At 41.8% G+C, this 20,135-nt stretch overlaps 1 protein-coding gene across 2 annotated transcripts in view; it reads left to right on the top strand.

Moving 5' to 3' along the window:
* The first annotated feature begins 7,168 nt into the window (after window positions 1-7,168).
* RCSD1 (RCSD domain containing 1) overlaps window positions 7,169-20,135 on the top strand; it is an 83,283-nt gene continuing 70,316 nt past the window's right edge. For both annotated transcript variants that reach the window (XM_072648738.1, XM_072648737.1), the window contains exon 1: window positions 7,169-7,658. In XM_072648738.1, the coding sequence (XP_072504839.1) occupies window positions 7,653-7,658 (6 nt within the window). In that variant the 5' untranslated portion in view covers window positions 7,169-7,652. The remainder of the gene's footprint in view (window positions 7,659-20,135) is intronic.

Below are 20,135 nucleotides of genomic sequence, written 5' to 3'. Positions count from 1 at the left end.
TATAATTTGTACCTAATCTATTCCATGGAACCACTACTCTATTTCTTAGCCAATACCAGATTGTTTTGATGATTACTGATTTATAATATAGTTTGAGATCTGCTACAGCTAAACCACCTTCTTTTGCACTTTTTAAAAGTGATTCCCTCAATACCCTCAAGCTTTTGTTCTTCCAGAAGAATTCTGTTATTTTTTCTAGCTCTATAAAATAATTTTTGATAGTTTGATAGGTATGGCACTGAATAAATAACTTAATTTAGGTAGAATTATCATTTTTATTATATTGGCTTGGCCTACCCATGAACTATTGATATTTTTCCAATTGTTTAGATCTGACTTTATTTGTGTGAAAAGTGGTTTATAGCTGTGTTCGTATAGTTACTTGGGTTTGTCTTGGCAGATAGACTACCAAGTATTTTATATTGTCTACAGCTATTTTAAATGGAATTTCTCTTTCTGTCTCTTACTGCTAGACTTTGTTGATAATATGTAGAAATGCTGATGATTTCTGTGGGTTTATTTTTTATCCTGCAACTTTGCTAAAGCTGTTCATAATTTCAAGCAATTTTTTACTTGATTCTCTAGGATTTTCTAAGTATAATATCACATCATCTGCAAAGAGTGATAGTTTTGTTTCCTCATTACCTATTCTAATTCCTTTAATGTCTTTTTCTTTTATTGCTATAGCTAACATTTCTAGTACAATAGTAAATAATGGAGGTGATAATGGGCATCCTTGCTCTACCCTGATTGTTTTGAGAAGGTTTCTAGCTTATCCCCATTACAGATAATGCTTGTGATGGTTTTAGATAGATATTACTTATCATTTTAAGGAAAGCTCCATTTATTCCTATACTCTTTAGGTTCTTTTTTTATAGGAATGGGCACTGTATTTTGTGAAAAACTTTTTCTGTACCTATCGAGATAATCATGATTTCTGTAGGTATTGTTTTCGATATGGTGAATTATGCTGATAGTTTTCCTAATATTTAACCAGTCTTGCATTCCTGGTATAAATCCCACCTCATTGTAGTGTATGATCCTGGTAATACATTGCTCTAATCTCCTTGCTAGTATTTTGCTTAAAATTTTTGCATCAATATTCATTGAGGAAATTGCTTTATATTTTTTTCTCTGTTTTGGCTCTTCTTGTTTGGGGTATCAGCACCATATTTGTGTCATAAAAGGGATATGGTTTTTTGTACTCTGATCAGCTGTGAATGACTTAGCTATTTTGATCAGTACAATGATCCAAGATAATTTCAAAGAACTGATGATGAAAAATGCTATCTACCTCCAGAGAGAGAACTGATGGAATCTGAAAAAAAAAAAGACTAAAGAATAATTTTCTCACTTCATTTTTCTTGCTTTTTTCACAACATGGTTAATATGGAAACATGTTTTGCAAGATTTTACATCTATAATTGTTATCAAATTTCTTCCCTTCTCAGTGGGTGGGAGAGGGGTGGGAGGGAAGAAAAGAACTTGGAACTCATTTTTTTTTTTAAATGGTATTAAAAACAAATAAAAAGTAAATTTTATTTTAAAAATAAATTATTTAAATAGATAAAATGAAATAGAACTCATCCTTTCCTTTCCAACCTAGGTGACTCTTTTATACACTTGGCTTAATTTCTCCCCAGAGATCCACCCAACTTGATGGGAGCCTGTCTCCAACTCTCCTAACATTACATAGATACCAACAAAACACAACTAGCTGGTATCTCTTATTTCCCCATAGGGCTTGCTTAATTTTTTTTTCTGTCTCAAAATCTCTCCAATGACATCCTTTATACTATTTCCCTACACAATTCTTCATTTGTAACATGTCCCAGACTGCTTATGCCCACCATGAGCTTCTCCATTGCCCTTTGGGTGACCTTCAATCTTAATTCTTTTGAGACTGTGGTATTCCATGACTCACAGTCCTATAGCATCCCCAGAAAAATATTGTTGCTAAAAAAGATGGTCCTTTGTTCCAGGGAGGAGGTTAGAATCATTAAAAGTATGTAACACTATATTTCTCTCTAAAAAAGCTTTTACTGATATGGCCCCTTCATTGATTTTTTTTCACCCTGTAACCCTACTTAGAAAAAAAGTCCCCCAGTTGTGATTTAAAGAAAAAAGAAGAAAAGACAATAATCCATTTCACTAAAGTCTTTATTCTACAGCAATGGTGCCCCATGTATTTCTAGCCCTCTTGTTCTTCCAAATAGCCCTACCTTGTCATGGACCTGGTATAGTCTCAATGTATAAACAGATTTTTAATTGTTCTTTTCTTTTTATATCACCTGCATTTCCCAATGCATCTTTCTCCTTCCCCCTTGCAGAGAGTTACCCCTTTTAACAAATAGTAATAATAACCATCATTTATATAGCACATTAAAGTTTGCAAAACACTTTACAAGTAGTATCTCATTTAATTCTCACAACAGCCCCGGGAGGTAGGTGTTAATATTATCCCTATTTTCAGATGAAAGCGGGCAGCAGTTAAGTGACCGGTTTCTCCAAGTCCTAACTGAAGTTCCAGCTTCTACAGAAAGCCTTTCTTAGTCCTTTTTAATTATAGCGCCTTCCCTCTGTTAACTATTTCCTATTTATCCTGTAGAAAGCTTGTTTGCATAAGATGCTTGTTATCTCCTCCATTAAATTGTGAGTTCCTTGAGGGCAGGGACTGTCCTTTGTTTCTTTTTGTACTTAGCACAGTTTGACTTTCTGTTCTCCAAGAGGACAATGACTACAGGGTGATGCCATAACATGCAAATGAATTGGATTTAAGTGAGGGAGGGCTATGTAAAGTCACCAGCCTCACTTTCTCCTTCAGAGTCAACTGGGTCCAATGGTGGAATATAGATCAGGATGACTGGAGATGACCCAGGATGCAGTGGGAGACCTTAACCTTTTTAAGCAAAAGTCTTTACCAGGTCTCAGTTTGACAGAGTCAGTGCCCATTAAGGCTAAGTAAGAAATGAGGCAAAAAAAAGTCTTTTTTTTACCTAGTTAAAAAAAAAAATCAGTCTGGTAGGGGAAGACCCTCAGTCAGGATTTCTGGCCAAAACAGAAACAATCGCTATTTACATTCACTCTGAGCCAATCAGATTGCAAACAATAACCAACTGGGGCTTGGCCTGGGATCTATTGTTTGCCAATTGGTGAGAACCAGAAAAAAAAGGCTTCTGAGATCAAAATTTACTTTCCTTTGGGCACAACACCTTCAGGTAAGGGTATGATAGTCCATGTGGACAGACAGAAGGGAACGCAGGCACTTAAAAAAAAATGCTCATTGACTGACTGACTGACTTTCCTACAGTCACATTTCTGAGGCCACATTTGAACTAAAGTCTTCCTGTTTCTAAGTCTAGCACTCTATCCACTGAGTGATCTGCTTCAAATAAAAGGTGTGTGTGTGTGTGTGTGTGTGTGTGTGTGTGTGTGTGTGTGTGTGTGTGTGTGTGAGAGAGAGAGAGAGACAGACAGACAGACAGACAGACAGACAGAGACACACAGAGAGAAAACAGCTGAACTAATCAACTTAGTAACACAGTCTGACATTACATGCAGAGTTCCAGAACCTTGGAGCTCCTCCATCTCTACTCTGCCTCCACCCCAAAGATGAGAGGAAAGTACATTCACATATCTGTTTTTTGGGGCCCACCTTGGTCATTATAATTTCACAGAACCCTGCTTACTCTCAACCTTCTGTTGACCTGCCCTGCTTCACTGATGCATGCATCCTGATCCTGGCATCCTGGGGTTGGGGGTAGCATGGGGGTGGGGAGGAGAGGTCCTCTTAGGGCTGCTCACTCCAAAAGAAGGAAGGGAGACCAGCCTTTAAGGCAGGCCACTTTTCCTTCCCCAAGAGGGATTCTTTTCTTGACAGGTCACAACCCCAGGAAACACAAGCCAGACAGCTAGCTCAGAGGGAGTCCAATTTTGGGCTTGCTTCAGCTCTCTCTAGTCTTTTGTTTCTGGGGACAGTCTGACAGTATTGTCTCACTCTATTAGGGCATGATGGAAAGAAAAGGAATGGCACCCTCCTGGTCTTTTATTGATTAAAATATGCTCCCCAACTATTGAGGGGGATATGCTGCAGTGAATGTGGTTCTTTACCTCTTCCTCAATTTTCTCTTCCTTTGTCCCCCGGACACTGCAATTTCTTCCAGTGAAGCCTTCCATTCTGCTCCCAAGAAATTCTGGAGTGGCCTCTAGCTCAATTCATCTTGACTTCTGTGCCTCCTCTATCAGGCTGGGGTAGGGGTGGGGGACTAGAGAGGAGTGTTCTATTATGGTCTGGAAGATCTGGTCCCTGACAGCCCAGTGGGCGGAAATGGCTTGACCTGACCAAAGGCAGAGGCCAGCAGCTGCGAGTCACCTTGGCTGATGTCAGAGGAGGGGAAGATCGATACTATCTCTGCCTAACGGTTTCCTTTGGGTAGGCAACTTCCGCCTTGATGTTTGTCAAGTAAGAAACATGGCTTGGAGCAGCCCCTCTCAGAGCAGAGAATGGAGAGGAGAGCCTGAGGAAAAGGACTGGAAGAAGTGGGGTCCCTAAACTGAGTGTGTTTAGAAGCCCTGATATTTGGTAAACTTCTTAAATAGGTTTAAACTCAATTCCTTTATTTTATTTCTCTTCTTTTCCTCCTTCTCCTTCTTTTCCTCCTCCTTCTTTTTCTCCTCCTTTTCTTCCCCCCCTTCCTCTCCTCCATCATCATCATCATCATCATCATCTTTTCTTCTTCTTCTTCTTCTTCTTCTTCTTCTTCTTCTTCTTCTTCCTTTCTCTCTCTCTCTCTCTCTCTCTCTCTCTCTCTCTCTCTCTCTCTCTCTCTCTCTCTCTCTCTCACACACACAATCTGACTTTAACCTGCCTTTCCAGACTTAGTTAATGGTGATCTTTCATGCCACACATTTTATGTGCTAGCCAGTCTGGCCTACTTACTATTTTCTGAATTTAGTTTTCCATCTACCACTTCTACACCATTGTACATGCTGTGTACTGTAATCCCTCTAAATAAGATCGTCAATTTCTACCTAGAAGGGACTGGAAAGGTAAGCTCCAAGATTAAATATAAAATCCTCTGTTTGGTTTTTAAAGTACTTTATAACCTTGACCCTTACTACCTTTCCAGTTTTATACCTTCCTTCCAGGTACCCTATAATCCAGTTTTGTTGTTCTCCTGGCTGTTTCCCAAGATATTCCATCTCCAGACTAAGTCTTTTCATGGGCTGTCCCCCATACCTGGACTGCTCTCCCTTCTCATGACCAACTCCTATATTTCTTGGCTTTCTTCAAGTATCAGTCAAAATCCCACTTTCTACAAGAACCTTTTCCTAGTCCTCATTAATTATAATGCTTCCCCTCTGAGACTACCTCCAACTTATTCTATCTGTCTATGCATCCATCCATCCATCCATCCATCCATCCATCTATCTATATATCGTTTGTTTGTTCATAGTTGTTAACATATTGCCTTTCCCATTCGACTGTAAGCTATTGGAGAGCAGGGGCCATCTCCCCCTTTTCTTTGTATCCCTAGCACTTAACACAGTATCAGGCACATTGTAGGTACTTAAATGCAAGTTGACTTGACTTGACTCAGTCCTGAGCTTCCTTCATGGCTCAACTCAGGTGCCACCTCCTGTGGGAAGCCTTATTGAGTCTCCTAGTTGTTACTGTTTAGAACAGTGCCTGGCACATAGTAGGTGCTTAAATGCTTATTGATTGATTACTATTCTATTTTATATGCTTTTCTGTCTATGTGTTTTATTCACCAATAGAATGTAAGTGTCCATGGATACAGGACGATTTCTTTTTTCTCTTCTTTCATTCCTTTCTTTTCCTTCCCCCCTTCACCCTCCCTTTTTGGGTCTCTGTAGCCTCAAAACCTAGCACAGAGACTTAAACATAGTAGGCTCGTAAACACACGTTGCATTGAGGTGAAGTCCCATTCCGGGCTGGCTGAGACAAGGAAGAGCTATTGAACAATATATTTCAGCAAAAGAAATTCCCCACTTTGTATACTAACATCTGAATGTGTATATATGTATATACATATACATACATATATACATATACATATATACACATTCAGATGTTAGTATACAAAGTATCACATATGTAATATGTGTGTATATATGTATATATATAATGTATATATATATATTATATATATTCTTTTTTTTGAAAAAAAAATTTCTCCCCTCCTCATCTGTGTCTTAACAGCAGAGCTACAGAAGCAGCAGCCCTTGGGGCTTGTGGCTGTTTCTGGCTGTGACTCAGGACACAGAACTGGCAGCAGAGAAGGATCCCTGTCTAAATTCCTCTCCCTTCATCCCTCCCACCCCACCCCCACCTTCAATGCCTCCCTGGTCTCCCTGTGGGGGAGGGGACAGACTATCTAGGGAGGAATTGTGGGATGATTACTATAATGGGCCTGATGGGAATTTGGTGTATTTTGCCTTTTACTGATTTGGAAGGGAATAGAGAAAAAAAACATTTGCTGAGTGCTAACAGCTTGTGAAGCTGAAATTCCCAGCAAAATGCAATGCCTATAACACCATAAATCAGGAGTAAGGGGAAGAAAGATTTATTACAGTGAACTTGGAAAACTTTTCTTGGATCCTTAGCTCTTCTTTTTTAAAAAAAATAAATAAATAAAAAGGGAAAAAGTAGCTTCCTGAAAATCTGTGTCTGGGAGGTGTACGGAAAAGGGTGGAAATGGAAAATATTAGTCCTGTCCTCCACATAGCGCGGAAGTCTGTCTAATAGGGACCTCTTCACCTCCTCCCAAAGCAGTAGGAGCACCCACAGAGAAACGGAGGGATGTACACCCAGCTGAGAACACGTTATTTTACTTCTCTTCCAATACATAAGACAGGAGCAAAGGATAAAAATGGAAAAGGGGAAAAGGAGAAAAAGGAGGAAAGGAGAGAGAGACAGAGAGAGAGAGACAAAGACAGAGAAAGGAAGAAAGGAAAGAAGGAACCAAGGAAGGAAGAAAGGGAAGGGATGGAGGAAGGGAAAAGAGGTAGTAGGGGGGAGGGAGAGGGAGAGAGAGAGAGAGAGAGAGAGAGAGAGAGAGAGAGAGAGAGAGAGAGAGAGAAGAGGAGAGGAGAGGAGAGGAGAGGAGAGGAGGGGAGAGGAGAGGAGAGGAGGAGAGACCAAAAGATAGCATAATAAAAACAGTGGGAAAGTATGAAAAGAGAATAAGTGCGGACAGATGGAAGTAAAGTGGGCAGTAAAAATAAAGAGGGAAATTGAGAAAATGCAAGTATCTCATCCCCATGTTTGGGCAGATTAATGGAGTTTGCTGCGCCTTCTCTTGAGTTCTGCACTCTGGGAGGGACAGTATCTGTTTAGATTTGTGTCTAAATTTAAACCCTGATTGCCTTGCCTCCTCTCCTCCTCTCCCCACCCTCTTTTCCTCCCTCCCTCCCTCCTTCCTTGTTCTCTGGTGCACAGCCACTCTGGTCTCTGTCAGTTCTCAAGCTGAGCTGGAGCTCAGCAACTGTTCTCGTGCAGTGCCTGGTGCTAGAAAGAAACTTTGACCAGGCAGGTCTTAGAAAAAGGAAAATACAGCAAGCCCCACACGGATCAGGGCACCTCTGTACCAGGGATTCCGCAGCAGACACTCATTCCACACCTGGAAGACATGGAGGTAATGGGAGTTTATTGCCTAAAATCGTGTGTGTGTGCATTAGTGTCCGAGTTTCTCACGATCAGTGCAGGTCAAAGTATGTGACTGACTCACAGATTGACTGAATGTTACCTCCATTTCACATGGTACTTTCTCGGGAAGGGGGTGGGGGGAGACAAAAGGTCATGTGAGGGTCATTCTGAGCTGGCCATAGGAGAAGGCCAAGGACTTGCTATTCTGGACATAGCCTATACAGACCCTTGGAACTTCACCATCCCCAATCCCCCTAATCTGGGCAAGAAGGACTCTCATTTCCTCCCAGGGCATGGTACAGTGGGTCAGTAGGAAAAGAGGAAGGGTTGGGAAAGAGAAGGGGAACCTTCTAAGGGTTTTGAACATTTTGATCAGGGATCTCAATGGCTGTGGAATTTTTAAAAGCAGAAATCAGCAAGTGCATGAGAGAGACTCTAAAGAAAGCGGAAGCCCCAGAGTCTGCAGGGACGGGTCCTAAAACAGAAACAAATGGCAAAAACTTCCTTTGATGCAAGCCTGTTGAGAAAACAACTTCTTTTTGCAGACTAGGGACCAGTCACTAAAATCATTTCTGAAGTCTTATCTACCTCTTCTCCCCCATCACTTCCTGAAAAATCCCCCTTAGCTAAGCAGTCAGAGGACGCTCACTGTTCCTCATGCAGCCTAAGACTGATCTATAGCCTTTTTTCAGTGTGTGGTTCATATATGTATGTGTGTGTGGGGGGGGGGGGGGCAATAGTAAATGCTTGATGCTTCTCTGCCCCATCCCTTTCCGATGAATTCTGAAATGTCCACTGTTTCTGAAACTTACAGATTTGGAATTTTGAGCTCCATCACTTACTAGCTCTGTGACTAGGAACCTCAGTTTCTTCATCTGTAAAGTGAAGATACCTGTCATGGAAAGGCAGTCCAGAGGATTAGGTAGAGACTCACTTAGGTAGAGATGTGGGTTCAAATCCTGCTTTTGATATGACTGTAACTATGGAAAAACCACTTAACTTCTCAACTCCCCAGACAACTGTCTAAGATTCAAGATTACTACTGAGATGCCTACATGTATCGGTAAAGGAAGGTCCAAAGACTGATTAATTCAATAGACCATATGAAACACTGCCTACCTTTGGGGGAGTGTGATGGAAAAAAGCATTTAATTTAGAATCAGAAAACCTAGGTTAGAATCTGCCTCTGACATTTCCTCTCCATGTGACTTCAGATAAGTCCCTTAAACTTAACTTTTGGTTTCAGGTTTCTCATCTGCAAATAGAGAGGCTGGAGTGTCAGTCACCAAGCATTTATTAAGGATCTCCTCTGTGGCAGGCACTGTGTGCTAGGCGAGAGAGTACAAAACAAAAATGAAACACTAGCCTTCTTCCAAAGCTTGCATCCTATTCAGAGAAACATAAATAAGTACAAGTATATACAAAGTAATTACAAAGTATTTTTTCTTGTTGAGTGGTAGGAGGAGGCAGTAGTCACTGGGTGGAGTCAGGAAGGGCCTCCCAGGGGGAACTGAAGCTAAGCTTGGAAGGAAGCTAGAGGTAGAGGTGAGAATGGTGTGCATGCCAGGCACTGAGGATAGTTTGTGCAAAGGCATGGAGATGGGAGATGGAGGCAGGAGCTGGTATGACTGCATGATCTTTAAGTTCCCTCCCAACTCTTAATCCCATGATCCAATCATGAAAGCACTTTGTAATTTGTAATGCCCATCACAAATATGTGCTATTAATGCCATTGGTAATTCCCCAGTTAGGGGTATCAAAAATCATATAGCCAGTGATATGATGGCTGCCTTTACTCTCTTCCCCCCCCCCCCACTCTGATTTTATAGTTTCTGTTAACGTCTACATAGTACCACCATGATTCTTGACTTCAAATGTTAAATAGGGCTTTGGACAAAATAAGGGCAAGGTATAGCAGTAGAATAAGCATTCCTGGAGGGGTCAACTAAGAGAGACAAATCTAACCTCTATAAGAGAATAAGAGAAGAGCATGTTGGGACTGAAAATTGGTACAGGTTCCTAGTAGCCCCAGCAGCCCTGTTGGCCCTGGGGACCGCCCTTTGAACATTCTGCCTTCTGGTAGCATACTCCAGCCTGAGCTCCACATGTACACGTTTAGGGGTGGAAATACCATACTTTCTAACGAACTGTACAGTCTTTCTCCAGATCAGTCCCTAATTTCACAACATCCTGGGTAGGTACAGAACAATAACTTGCCGTCGTAGAGTGCTTCAAAGTTTGCAAAACATTTTCCTCACAGCAGCCCTATGAGGCAGGCAGTACATGGATCCTCATCCCTGTTGTGCACATGAACAAACTGAGACTTTGATAGTTGAGTGAGCTGCCTAAAGTTGCACAGCTATTGAGGAGCAGAGGGGGGGTTTCAAACCAACTTTTTCACATTATTACCCTCTATATACTCTATGAAATAAATGACACAGATCTCCTTGCTATGCCTTGAACACAACATTCCTACCAATTCCAGAAATTGTCAGTAGCTATTTGTCCCCTGTGTCTGGAATTCTCTTCCTCCTGGTTTTCCTAACTTCTTTTAAATTTCACTAGTGCGACATTTTGCAAGAAAGCTTTATCAGTCTCTAATGCCTGGGTCTTTCCTCTGAGATTATCTCTGATCTATCCTATATGTATATATCTTGATTGTATATGGTTTGCATGTTGTCTCATTAAAATGTCAGTTTCTTGAGAACAAGGACTGTCTTTTCCTTTTCTCTGTACCCCCTGTGCTTCACACAATACCTGGCACATAGTAGGGACTTAATAAATGCTTGTTGACTTGATTTTCCCTACATCCCCACAGTAGTACTATTATCTCCATTTTACAGATGAGAAAACTGAAGCTCACAGTAACTTTCTCATTGTGACTTATCATTCCTACAATGGGCCAGAGTCAAGATCATCATCCTATCTCATAAAACAAAGTTCGGATTCTTTCCATTCCACCACAGTCCTATCGTGATGTCTTCTGCAGGGATGAAACTAGAAACAGCCCAGGAGCTTCTAGGTCTCCCCAGCACTCCGTTCTCTAACCCACATCCACCCCAAAACTAGCTAAGGCTCCCTTGAGTCACCTTGGAGGTTTAATGTGCAATACTCCAGTGTTTCCACCAACTCATTTTGTAACTTGGTGCTATGGTGTTTCACTGCTGTTGGCTGCAGAGAATGGGGTGATCCCTAAAGCAGGGTTCAAAAAGCAGGAAGGGATTTTAGTTACTTAAGGACTTCTAATAGGCTGCCCATGGAGACTGATTCCAAATGAGCAAACTCAGACAGTACAGGGGGCGGGGAGGGCAGGCTCATCAGCCCCAAAATAGTCCACTCATTTTTAAGACCTGGGGGGCTTCTTCTGGTGCATATTCAAGTCTGAGTAGCCCTCTGTTCCTCCCAGATACGGTTCAGAAGCCACAGACATCAGCTAGGCAAGAACGGGCCCAGTGGGTCCTCGTCTCTAAGCTGTTTCCTAGCGAGAACAAAGTTGTTCCCTACTTCTGGTGGGCTGGGGGAAAAGAACCACAGGGGAAGGAAGGGCCTCAGCCTTGAGGGTTGGTTTTCCCTCCTAGAAGAAATCCCTTGTAAGCTCTATCTGGGCCCTGCCGTGGCTCACTGTGATTTATAACTACTCCTACTTAAAGACCTGTCTAATCCGCTTGCAAAAAATGGCTGAGAGATAAGAGGAGGCCAATTCTGGGTTCTTAGGCAGGTTGTTGCCTGAGGGCCAAAGGCAGGTCAGAACAGAGTTCCCAGAGGACTCATTTTACAGGGTTAGGTTTTGACTGGCCTGGAATAAGTAGCTACCGCCTGAGCAAGTGTCTGTGCCTCTGTGAAAAAGAAGGGGTCCCTCACTGCCAAGGATAGATTACCTTTGCAAATATTGCTGGAGACTCCAGAATGCAAATGTTGACAGTCTGGTGAAGGCAGAGAGAGCTGCTTTTGGAGTCAGAGGCCCGATTTCAAATCCCAGTTCTGCCATTTTCTCCTTGGGTTACTTGGGTAAGTCATTTAATCTCTCTGGGACTCAGTTTCCTTCTCTGTGAAATGAGCGGACTAGACTAGATGAACTCCAAAGTTCCTTCCTGCTCTAAATCTATGAGTCTGGGAATTGTGGTTATGTTGTGTTCTGATAACCTAACTACTTAGCAGGGGAGCCAGTTGGAACACCAACATCCGTTCCTTCATTCATTCCAACTGGTACCTGGCTAAAGTTCTCAGGGAACCCATTTTCATCATGATCATGATCTCTCCGTCCTATTTCACGGGGCAGACACACTAAACCAACCTCCAGTCATTCTGGATGCCTAGCTTTTTCTTATCCTGTCCTTCCCCACTTCTGAGACTTTGAAGATGTTTGGATCAAGCTCCTCCTCTCCAATATGGATGTAGAGGAAAGAAGACTAGATTTGGAATCAAACAATCTGTTTTCAAGTGCCGACTCTTTTTTTTACTAGCCACCTTGGGCAAATCATTTCACTTAACTGGACCTTATTTTCCTCATAAAGGCAGCTTAATGCAGTCCATAGAATGTTAGACCCGAAGTCAGGAAGAGTTGGATACAAATTCTACCTCTGACACTTACTAGATGTGTTGTCTTAGACAATTCACTTAACCTCTCTGTGCCTCAGTTTCCTCATCCTAAAAGAAGGAAACCAGTGTTTATTAAGCGCTTAATTATATGCTTGACAATTTATAAATTTGAAATGACCCTGGAAGGTAGATACTATAGTGATTCCTATTTTACAGTTGAGGAAACTGAGACTGAGAGATTAAGTAACTTGTTTTTAAGTGTTTGAAGATGGATTTTTAACTCAGGCCTTCCTGACTCCCGGCTTAGCTCTCTATCCATTGTGCCACCTGGCCGCTGCCATAAAATGAAGGGGTTGAATTAGATGGCCTTCAGGGGTCCTACCAACTCTAAATTCCATGATCTCCCTCTGTTGACATCCTTCCTGTTCTTCAGGTCCCAAATCAAGAACTTCCTCTCTGACCGTCTTAGTGTCTTTGTTCCTTGACCTCTTCTACTCAGCTAATCATTTAACACATTATCAATCAAGCAATAAACATTTATTAAGCACATGCTTAATAGGTCCTAGACTAGGCTTCTGGGTCTATAAAGGCAGAAGTCAAACTGCCCTGCCCTCAAAGGACCTATGTTCTGTAGGGAAGACAATATGTACATACACAACCCTGTTTGGAGTATAAGGAATGCTTAATGAGATGCTTTTTAAATTCGGTGATATTGGAATATGCAAAATAAATACAGGGTGGTTTTGTAGAGAGGGCATTGGCAACTGGGAAAATCAGAAATAGCCTTGTGTGGTGACTCTTGAAGGAAACCAGGAATTCTAAGAGGTACCAAGGAGAGAGTGCATTCCAGGCATAGCATACAGCTTATGCAAAGTCATGGAGATGGGTGATGGAATGTTATGTGTGAAGATAGTAAGTGAGCCAATTTGGCATATTAATTATTTTTAACTAAGTAGATACTTCTCAAGAACCTTGGAGTAGAAGTCTGTTGAAAATTGTGTTCTATTCAGTATTTTAAACATTTTTCCTGCCCCCAAAAATTATTTATATGTTTCACTAAGCATAAAGATGCCATATGTTATAGTGGGCAGTCAGATGACACAGTGGATAGAGTTCTGGACTTGGAATCAGGAAGACTCATCTTCCTGAGTTCAAGTCTGACCTCAGATACTTACTGGCTTCATGATCCTAGGCAAATCACTTTAACTCTGTTAATTCAGTTTCCTCATCTGTAAAATGAGCTGGAGAAGCAAACCACTCCAGTAGCTTGGCAAAGGTCAAAAGGACCCCAAGTGAGGGTCATGAAGCGTTGGACATGACTGAAATAACTCAACAACAATGTTATAGTCACTGGAGTACAGGATTTGGAGTCTCTCTAACTTCAGTTGGGTCTTCACTGCTCCACACTAATCCTTTTTATCCAACCTTCATTCGTTCCCCCCCCCCCCCCCCCAGAGCTATTCTAACCTTACTTCCTCTCCTCTGACCACCAACTCCATCCCATCTCTCTTCAGTTTCAGGAGATAACCTCATCTCTTTCTTTGCTAAGGAGATAAATACCATCCAGCATTTCATCTTCTCTTCCTTCTTTCTAATCTCAGAGGAAGGTAAGAACTTTCCTGGCTTTCATGTCCTGGATCCCACCTCTCCTATCTCCTTCATGACCTTGTTCCATTACAGTTGGACCATCACTATGATGCATCTTCAATTTTTCCCTTCTTTCTTCTGACCCCTGACCTGTAAACACACCTAGGGCTCCCCAGTCTTAAAAAAACAAAACAAAAAATTCCAACTTTTCCTTGATTCTGATAGTTCCTTAAGTTATCCTCCTTCCCTACCTCCCTTCCCCCCCTTCACTGTCTCATTTATGGAAAGAGTTGTTTACATTAACTGCCTCCATTTCCTCACCATCCAATTGCTCCTGTATCTAAAGAATTATAGTCTTACGGTTGGAAAGGAACTTAGTCATCTCAAACCTGAACAGGAATTTCCTCTACAACTTTCCCAACAAGCAACCATCACTAAAAGAGCCAGCGTGGTGTTATGCAAAGAACTTGGCATCAAAAATCAGAGAATGTGGCTTTGAATCCAGACCCTACTGTAGATTTCCTGTATAACTGTGGTCGAGTCACCTAACCCCGATGGGTTTTAGATTCCTCATCTACACAAAGAGGGTACTAGAGTAGGTCCTATCTAAGACCCCTTTGAGCTCCTGATTCTATGACTTCCATGCTAATTTTGGTCAGCTCCAAATATTAGAAAGTTTTTCCTTCCTTCCATCTGAAATTTGCCTCTTATATTTTCTGTTCCATCTACAACCAAACAACAATGAATCTCTCTTCTATGCAATGACGCTTTAAATACTTGAAGAGAAATATTCTGTTCTTCCAGCTCTTCTCCAGCTAAACATATATAGTTTCACCAGGCAGTCCCACTTTGGGTCTTTAATCTCTAGTCGTTTCACCATCATATCCAGTCTTTATTTGGAAATGTTCCAGTTTCCCCAGGTCATTTCTAGAGTGTGGCACCTAGAACTGAACATTTGATGCTATGTGTTCTGAGGAGGGCAGCAAACTCTAGAACTCTCCCTTTCTTCATCCTAAAAGCAGGGGAAAAAGTCAGACCCTGAACTTCAGAGAAAATACAAAGAGAGAAACAAAGATTAACAGACAGGGCTTCCAACTGTGTGACCATAAGCAATACATCAATCACAGATCAACAGACAGATCCATCTGTCTGACCACACATACATAGTTACCAGAGAGAAACACCAATAGCTGGGTTTTCAAAGTGTGCGTGTGGGGGGGGGGGGGGGGGGGGAGGTTGGCTCCTTAGCTGCTTCCCAGAGTCTAATCTGACACACAAATCTTCCACAAACTAAACCCCAAAACAAAACCTCACCTCACAGTATTTATACACTTTTCGGACCCTGAGGGTAGGACCCTCAGACCTAGTGCCTCCATAGAAATTAACGAAAAGTATTGAGGCTTATTAATGGGTGGTAAAGTTCTTTAGCTCTTCCCTCCACCCACCATTAACCTGAAATTACCATTACAACTCCTTGAGCACTGGAATTGAGCACTTTTGCTTTCTTTGTATCCCCCATACTTAGCACTGTACGGTAGCACTTAGTAGGCACTTAAATGTTTGTTGACTGACTTATTAGTTTTCCACCCCTGTGGCCACTCCTTGATTTCTTTTCTTGATTTGTCATTCTCTTAATGCACCAATCTGTTCGAGTTACACATGTACTCAAAAATCTTCTGTGGGCTCCCCATTGATTCTTTCTTGCATTCAAGGACCTCCCAAAAATCTGAACCTAAATGACATTTATAGACTTATCTCATACAACTCCCCTTCACAGTCTGTGTTCTATTCAAACTAGATTGCTTTCCATTCCCCATTTTCATCCATCCCTTTTTTATCTCCCCCACCTTTGCTCTCATCTCTCAGGCTTTGGGTGGACTGTCCCTCTATCAATATGTTTCAGATTTCCCCTCTGAAGGTCTAACTTAGGCATTATTTTCTTCTTGGAGGGCAAGAAGGTTTCTCTGACCCTTCTCCCTCCCAAATGAAAAGGTTTCCTTGTTCCGGCTTCAAATTTCCCAAAGCACTTTGCCTGACCCTCTGCTTTGTACTTATCACATTTTCTGTATGTATCATATTTATGGCCGTGTCTCCCCCTCCCATTTAAATCAGATCTACCTCAGTCATCTTTTGGTTCCTTCTCCTGTCTCAACATCACATTCTTAGCATGGTTTCTTAATGATGGCAGGTACTTGCTGTTTGTTGAGTTGAAATGACTTTGAATTTAAAAGAATGATTGAATTCACCATTCACAGAACTAAAAACAGAATTCTGTCCTTATCTTATGTCTCCCACTAAACCACATGTTCAGTGCCTTTCTTGGAATTCCTGGCTACAAGGGAGGGGGTTGGTCCTGGAATAGGGAGTGATGGGCCTCAAGTTGAGGAGTTGGCACCGCTGAGCCTCTAAGTACTGTACACCCAAATTTGTGTTGGGCTGTCTCACTCTATCTGCCAACACGCCCAACTACAATAGCTCCCATTTAACAGGCACCTTTCATTTGGCCAGACTGAATCGGGGGGGAGGGGTGTGGTGGCTAAGGTAGTCAGACTGTAATGCCGTAATGACCCAAACTGGAGCCCAGGAAGGCAAGAAGACCTATCACAGAGGGCTGTGATTTAACATTCCTGGCCTGGAGTCAAATTTCAGGGCGCTTATCCCCAACATGGCTCCTCATACCATAGCAAGCCAAAGAGTAAGAAAGAGATCAGTCCGTGGGAAATCTAAAGGCTGTGGTGACTGAGCAGACAGAGTAATCTTATCAGGGCAGCAAAAGAGAGCGCTTTTGTGCCAGAGGAATCCAGAGATGGCAAACTGCATTTCTCCAAGAATAACGTTCTCTGAGCAAGCTGTAGACAGCTCCGTGCCAGCCTCCCCACTCTTCTCTTCCTCCATTCCCCCAGAATCTTTACATCTCCAGGTTCTGTCCTGGTTTTTCACTCCCCTAAGAAGACTCCTTTTTCAAGAATGTAACCCCATTTTACAGAATAGAAAATGGAGGTGTAGAAACACACCAACGTTACTTGGTGACTTAGCTCTTCTCTAATTATTGGAAGACCCGCTGATGACTCTGTGTACTTGCCCAGGAAAAAATTCATTTAAAAGGCAAGAAAGAGAGACCTAGGGGATGAGAAGAAAAAGAAAGATGCCAGGCTTCAGTTCAACAAGGGTTTACTGAAAAAAAAAAAATTGCCCACACTACCCACTCTAGTGTTCTAACTTAAATACATGTGTATACATTTATATTTTTTCTATGCATGGTAACAACTGCAAAGGTGGTTGGAGTTGGGGTCAGAGGACCTGAGTTTGTATCCCAGCCCAGCTCCTTACAACCCATGTTACCTTTGGCCAAATCAGGTATTTCTCTCCCATAGGGCTCTATTTTCTCAATCTATTAAAAAAAAAATTAAGCCGTGTCTTTTCAAAGGTGGGGAACTGTGGGTATTGAATATTATGTATACTGTCAGATACAGCTGACGTGTTGCTTGATTTTGCTGGTGTACTTTTTAACCTCACTTTTAAAATTCTTTTCATGAGGAAAGCCTCGTTGGTAGGGGAGGGGACTGCGGACGCATTCAGAAATAAAGATAATATTAAAAAATCAAGAAAAAGAAGATTTTTTTTTAAATTGAGGGGGTGACTGCTAAAATCCCTTCCTACTCTAAATGCTGTATCTCAACTCTGCTGTCATCCTTCTTTACCATCTGGGACATCAACTTGCTCTAGGAATACAGAGGAGACAAAGACATTGAAATAAACCTCCTCTCCTGCTTACCAGATTGGCCGGCCCCAGAGAAATGGGTTGATTTGTATAAGTTAGTGGACTGTTTTCCCTTGGTCCAGTCTTGGAAGAATGAAAAGTCTCCTTGTCTTTTGTGTGATTACTGGAAACCCTTTCCTTCAGTCACCCTTGTGATACCCATCACACCAACAAGGTATTCTGTACACAGTCAGCCCTGCATCCCTGTTTAAATTCCATCTCTGTTGTAGGACCTGCGCAAGAAGCCCAGCCCTATCCCACAATTCCAGTTCCTCAGGAGGTAGCCTCAGAACTCACCCCTTCTCAGCATTTCTGCCCTCAATGGTCTTTCCACCCAAAGTGCCTGCTATTACAGGCACTATTACTTCCTTTGCTCCCAGTCTCTCCCCACTCCATCCATCTTCCACACAGCTCCATGTTATTACTTTTAGGATAAACTATAAACTCTTCAGTAGAGTGAGGACGTTTTCTCCGGCTGGCTGTCCCTCCTAGCAGGAATGCTCTTCCTCCTTATCTCTGCTTACTGGCTTCCCCAGCTTCCTTCAGGTCTCAGCCAAAATCCCCCATTGTACCCTTCTTCATTCTAGCATCTTCCTTCTGTTGATTATTTTCTATTTATCCTGTAGATAGCCTGTTTGTACATATTTGCTTGTTGATTTCCCCATTAGTGAGTTCCTTGAGGTCAGGGACTGTCTTTTGCCTCTTTTTGTATCTCTATTGCTTAGCACAATGCCTGGAACATAGTAAGTGCTTAATAAATGTTTATTAACTGACTGACTGGTGTTAAAAGCCCTTCTCTTTTCAGATTTATTTTGCATTACTTTGTTTCACATAGTCTACATTCCAGCCAACTGGGCTTTACTCTGAAACTGATATCCCATTTTCCATCTCTGTACCTTTGAACAGGCTGTCTCTAAAGCTTGAAATATATTCCTGCCTCACTTCTGCCTCTTAGAATCCTGAACTTCCTTCTCAGCTCTGATGTCCTCTCTTCTGTGAAACCTTTCCTAATTCTCCCTCCTTTTTCCAAATTATCTTGTTTTGCTTGCCTGTAAATATAATTCCTGGAAGGCAGAAACCATTTCTCATTTTTCATTTTTTTTGGTCCTTGCATCCCTGGGATGCAACTCCATGGCTGGTACATAGTAGGTGCTTTTAGAATGTTCAATGAATTGAATTGGGAGTCTGGAGACCATGGACCACAGCTGTTTCTGGTGTAAAGGCTCAGTCGTTTAGACATCTCCACAGGGACTCCCTGGCTCCAGCTCTTGACCCCCAGACACCAAGGAGAGAAGGAAGAGATGAATATATTTGGGGATTGATTTGCTCACTTTCCTTAGTACCAACTAGGGGATCTGGGTGGTATATGACTAAAGTTACCCAAGTCAAGGAGACAAGTGTCTATCACCAGGGATTGTTACAACTCCTTGTCTTGACCCGGCAATATTCCATATAGTAATAGTTAGCTAATGATTATGTGAAGTACTTTAAGGTTTGCAAAGAACTTTACTTATCTCCATTTCACAGATGAGAAAATGAGATTAAATGACTTTCCCAGGGTGACATGGCTAATAAGTGTCTGAAGTCTGATGCTAATTCCAGCCTTTCTCTCTCCAGAACCAGTGTTCTATATACTATATCATCGAGTTGCTCTAAACATATAGAATAGATACAGAAAATAAATCAGTATCTCTCCTCAAGAAGTTTATGATCTAATTGTTTAGGTTCATAGATCTAGATGTGGAAAAATGCTCAGAGAGCACCTAATCTAGGGGTTCTTAACCCGAGGTCCAAGAACTTGTTTTTAAAAACATTTTGATAATCATCTCAATATGATTTATTTTCTTTATAATCCTATGTATTTGAAAACATTATTCTGAGAATGAAGTCCATAGATTTTGCCAAACTGCCAAAAGTGTTCAAGATACAAAAAAGGTTAAGAACCCCTGGACTAAACTAACACCCCCCACCCCCCACCCCCTCCCCCCGTAATCCCTTCTACTGAGGAGGCTGAGATTGGTGGATCTTGGAAGTTCAAAAGTTCTGTGCTTCCTTGTACCTAAAATCATTCTGGTATCACACTGAACTTAATTAAGTAGTTATACCAAGTTAGACAACATGATGATCACCACCATATCTCCAGGAGTGGGGTGCCAACAGGCTGACTAAGGAGAAGGAACCCAACCAGGCAGGAAACAGAGAGAGTCAAAGCTCCCATTCTAATCAGTGGGGGAGTCCTGCCGATGAGTAGCTAATATACTTCCATCCTGGACAAAATAGGAAAGCACAGTCTTAAAAAAAAAAAAATCCTGTGATCTAAGTTAATCTCCTCATTTTACAGTTGAAGAAACTAAGGTTTAGGGTTGTTAAATGAGTTACCTAAGGTGATATGCGTAGTAATTATAAGATGTGGGATTTGAATTCAAGTTCTCTGGTTCTAGGGTAAGAATTAAGAGCCTTGCTGCAGATTCAGGGCTCTTTAAAAATCACCACTCCAACCTACACACACACACACACACACACACACACACACACACACACACATATACACACACAGAGTATCTCAGGCTTATTGCTTTA

The sequence above is a fragment of the Notamacropus eugenii genome, chromosome 2, assembly GCF_028372415.1.
Source record: "Notamacropus eugenii isolate mMacEug1 chromosome 2, mMacEug1.pri_v2, whole genome shotgun sequence".
NCBI classification, from domain to species: Eukaryota; Metazoa; Chordata; class Mammalia; order Diprotodontia; family Macropodidae; genus Notamacropus; species Notamacropus eugenii.
This window is presented reverse-complemented; position numbering and strand designations above follow the sequence as displayed.